General features: G+C 60.5%; 1 protein-coding gene across 1 annotated transcript in view; it reads right to left on the bottom strand.

The window, feature by feature from the left end:
- The window catches only part of ITGB4 (integrin, beta 4), a 26,970-nt gene that overhangs the window by 19,268 nt on the left and 3,954 nt on the right, over positions 1-3,748 (bottom strand). The window contains exons 4-7 of the mRNA XM_012732995.1: positions 3,576-3,677; positions 3,290-3,494; positions 2,776-2,872; positions 778-949 (exon numbers count right to left, since the gene is read on the bottom strand). Coding sequence (XP_012588449.1) covers positions 778-949; positions 2,776-2,872; positions 3,290-3,494; positions 3,576-3,677 — 576 coding nt within the window. The remainder of the gene's footprint in view (positions 1-777; positions 950-2,775; positions 2,873-3,289; positions 3,495-3,575; positions 3,678-3,748) is intronic.

Here is a 3,748-nt window from a genome sequence, read left to right as displayed (position 1 = left end):
CGCCCCGAGTCGCAGGGCCGCCGATGCCGCCGTCACGGCCACGCTGGCGAGGGCCACTCAGAGACAGAGACGGGGGTGGGCAGTGATGCGGGGTGGTGCGGGCCTGGGTGCCCGCAAGGTGGAGCCAGGCTGCCCACCCCTGGCTCGTCCCCCCCTGCGCTTAACGGCACCGGGAGAAAGTTTGAACATTCTGATGCCTGTTGAAGAAAAAGATGGACTGGACGAGCTGTCGCCGTGCGCAGACATTGTTGGAAAAAGATGGGGAACTTTGACGACAACGTGTTGCAACCCATGAAGCTTATAATGGGGTTCGGCAAAAGGAAAAGCCGGTCTCAGAGGTACACGCCACACATCCCAGCTCTCTGTAGTAAGGGCGGCCGCACGGAGCCGGCTCGTGGGCGCCGCGTGTCCGGCCGCCGGTGGGGGCGAGCTGCGTCCGCTTCTGCTTTTCGTGTTCCACGGTGCAGGTGGAGGTGCTGTGCTCCAGAGGAGAGGGCCGTGCGCATAAGGCGTTGCCTGCTCGGGCGGCCTGTGGCCCTGGCAGGCTGGGTGTGAGGCCCTGAAGATTCCAGAACCTCCAGGCTCGGGTCCGCCTCGCCGGCCAAAGCAAAGGCAGGAGGCTCCGGCCAGGCGCCCCTGCTCCCCGCACCTAAGTCCGACCGCCGTGGAGGGTCTGAGTCTTCGCAGGCCTCGGGCCCCGCTGAGCCTCGCGCCAGAGCAGGCCAGTGGGCACGGGCGGAGTGGCCCCAGCCCTGGGGGCCCCTCCCGGGCGCTCACCGTGCACACGGCCGTCTGCAGGATGGCGTCGAACCCGCCTTCGGGCGCGTCCAGGTTGCCTGAGATCCTCTCTCCCTGCAGTTTGCTCCGAAACTCGTTCAAGTCGTGCGTCAGGCTGATGACGTTCTTGAAGGAGAAGGGAGCATCGCTGTGAGGCCACGGCTCCTTCAGCCTGGACGGAGCGGGGACAGGAGAGTCAGGGGACGAGACTGCACAGTCTCTCGAGGGTGCGGCCAGGGCCCTCCCCAGGGAGCACCCGCTCGTTTCAGCTGTATCCGGTTGATTCACAGTAAGTTCTTTGCCACAAACACTTTTACCGTATGGGGCGATTTTGCCATAAAAAAGATAAACTGGCTGGTGGGCACTTTGGTTGGACCCTTTGATCTACACGGTGATGAGCAGAAGGGGCGACCTTGAAATAGAGGGCGATCTTTATTTACAGTAGGAAAGACATGGAATCAACCCAAATACCCAAAAGTGGATGACTGGATTAAAAGATGTGGTCCATAGACACAATGGAATATTACTCAGCAATCAAAAATGATAAGCTCATGCCTTTTGCAGCAACACGGATGGAACTGGAAGGGATCATGCTCAGTGAGGTAAGCCAGAAAGAAAAAGAAAAATATGCTCACTCATCACAGGAGCATAAAGGACCAGGGGGGATAAAATAATGAACAACCATATACCAGAAAATTTTATGGGTGCAGAGTGGGAAACAGGGTCAAAAATGGGGGGGGTGCACGGACTATGGTGATGGCACACGGATGATCTGGTGACGGGAAGCCCACGGGGATGACAACTGAGATGGAGAAAGGCACAAAATGATGGAAAAATAAACTTATTATTAAAAAAAGTAGAGGGTGATAGCAACTCTCCACTTGATAGAAAAAAAAAAGCTTGCTGGAGGCGTGAAGCAGGAGTGCGAGAGCCAGACGGTCCCCTGCAGAGGGCCACCTGCTCGAGTGCGAGCCCTCGCCAGCCCACCCCGCCCACCGTCCGGCCAGGCTGACGGCCGTCGGGATATGAGGGTGGCTCGTGGCCCAGCCATCGTGGGGAACACCAGCTGTTCGGCGGACTCAACCACGGCCTGCCCTCGAGTGCCAGAGTGACACACAGGCGCCGAGACCCCACACACGAGACGCCCCCAGGGGGCTGCTCGTCCAGCCGCGGTGCTATCGGCGCTGAGCTGGCGCCACAGTGACTATCCACGAGTTGGTTTTCTCTGAAACATACTCCCTGGGAGGTGAGCGAGGCCGAGGCTGGGGGCAGGGGGAGTCCACATTTCCCACAGGATTTTGTGATGTATTACTTTTGGTTTTCCATTTTATGTTCACTCACAGAACGGACGACCGGTCTCTGGCCCCTGACGTGCGGTGACACGCCAGGACAGCCACCTGTGCAGGTTTGCACAGCAGCACCAGACTCAGTTACAAAACGCAGCCTGGGGCCGCCCTGGTGGTGCAGGGGGTTAAGGCTCAGCGCTGCAGCTCGAGTGTGATCCCCGGCCAGGGAGTGACCACAGGGGGCAGCAGGCCTCCCCGTCTCCCCCCTGCTCCCCTCAGCAGTGGGTCTCAGTCAGTCCACCTGTTCTGCTCCCCACTCTGTCTCTGGGGAATCCTGGGGAATCCTCTCACCCCCTGCAACTCTGGCCTACGCCCCAGCTTTTGTGTGCATAAATAAATAAAATAAATCTTTAAAAAAATGCAGCCTGGTATTTGGAAACGGATCCTTCTTTTCATAAAGGAAAAAAATTCACCGAAAAACATCTTTTTAATTTGGGTATTAATTTTTCAGGTTTCGTCCTTCCCTTCTGACTAACGTCCGTCTTAGTTTTTTGATTGTGCCTCTTTGACGGAAAAATGACCTATGGCCAATTAGTTATGTGCTGACAAGGTTTGTGGCGAAGAACTTACGGCCAATCGTTCAGAACCCACTTAATGAGACGTCTAAGGCCTGGGGTCCCCTGACCGAACCCCTGCCCCCTCGGCCACTCACTTCTCGGGCCTCATGTCCGTCTGAGGGACGCTGACCTTGTCCACAAACTTGCCAAATCCAATAGTGAAGTCTTTGGTGAGCTTGCTCAAGACCTGGGCTGGGCATCAACAGGACAATCTGAGCGCAACCCCCAAACAGCACGGGGCCCGGCCGCTCGGGACGGGGAGGGGGAGACCAGCAACCGAGGGCGCCACTCTGCTCGCGAACACCGGCTCCTGCTCGCGCGAGTCTGGGGGGGCCCCGGAAGCGAGTCGGAGGGGAGCGGCCGAGAGGCTGGGGTGGCCGTCACAGCGCGCCTCCCGGCCAGAGCCTGGACAAGCCCCCAGAGGCGGCTGGGGTCTGACTGGGAGCTTGTCCCTGCCAGGAAAGGAGTGGGGGTGAGGGAGGCATTCCTGGGGAGGCGGGGACCCCCGTCCTTGGGGGGCGGGCGCAGTCCTCAGCCTGCCTCCGGAGCCTGTCGGCCAGCTGCGGCCGGCGCTGTGCGCCTGCCCGTGGTGGCCAGGTCCCACCGTACCCAGGTCCTGTCCCATCTGCTTGAGGTTGTCCAGATCGTCAGACATGGAGTTGGAGAAGTCCATGAGGATGTACAGGTCCACGGGGCTCTCCGTGGGCTCGAACACTTCCAGCTCGAAGTGGCGCTCCTCGCCGGGACGCAGGCGGACCCGCAGCCCCTGGGGGTACACCTGGCTGCGTGGCAGCTCGGTGTTGATGGGGGTGTCCTGTGTCCACAGGAGGGGTCAGCACGCTGGAGGGGCCCGCAGGGGGCCCTCCCTCACCCCGCCCCCACCCGCTCCGGGCACCTCTGTGATCTCGAAGCTGCTCTCCATGACCACCAAGCTGTCCAGCCGGCAGCCCGCGGCCAGCAGCTCAGCCCGGGTGTTGCAGCGCCGTTCTCTGAACGTCTGGCCAGGAGGAGCGGAACGGGGGTCAGGGGGCCGGGAGGAGCAGGGCTGGGGGGCCGGGAGGAGCGGGG

The sequence above is a fragment of the Condylura cristata genome, unplaced genomic scaffold, assembly GCF_000260355.1.
Source record: "Condylura cristata isolate star-nosed mole 26May11 unplaced genomic scaffold, ConCri1.0 scaffold00038, whole genome shotgun sequence".
NCBI lineage: Eukaryota > Metazoa > Chordata > Mammalia > Eulipotyphla > Talpidae > Condylura > Condylura cristata.
The sequence above is the reverse complement of the archived record's forward strand: the minus strand, read 5'-3'. Positions and strand labels throughout refer to the sequence as shown.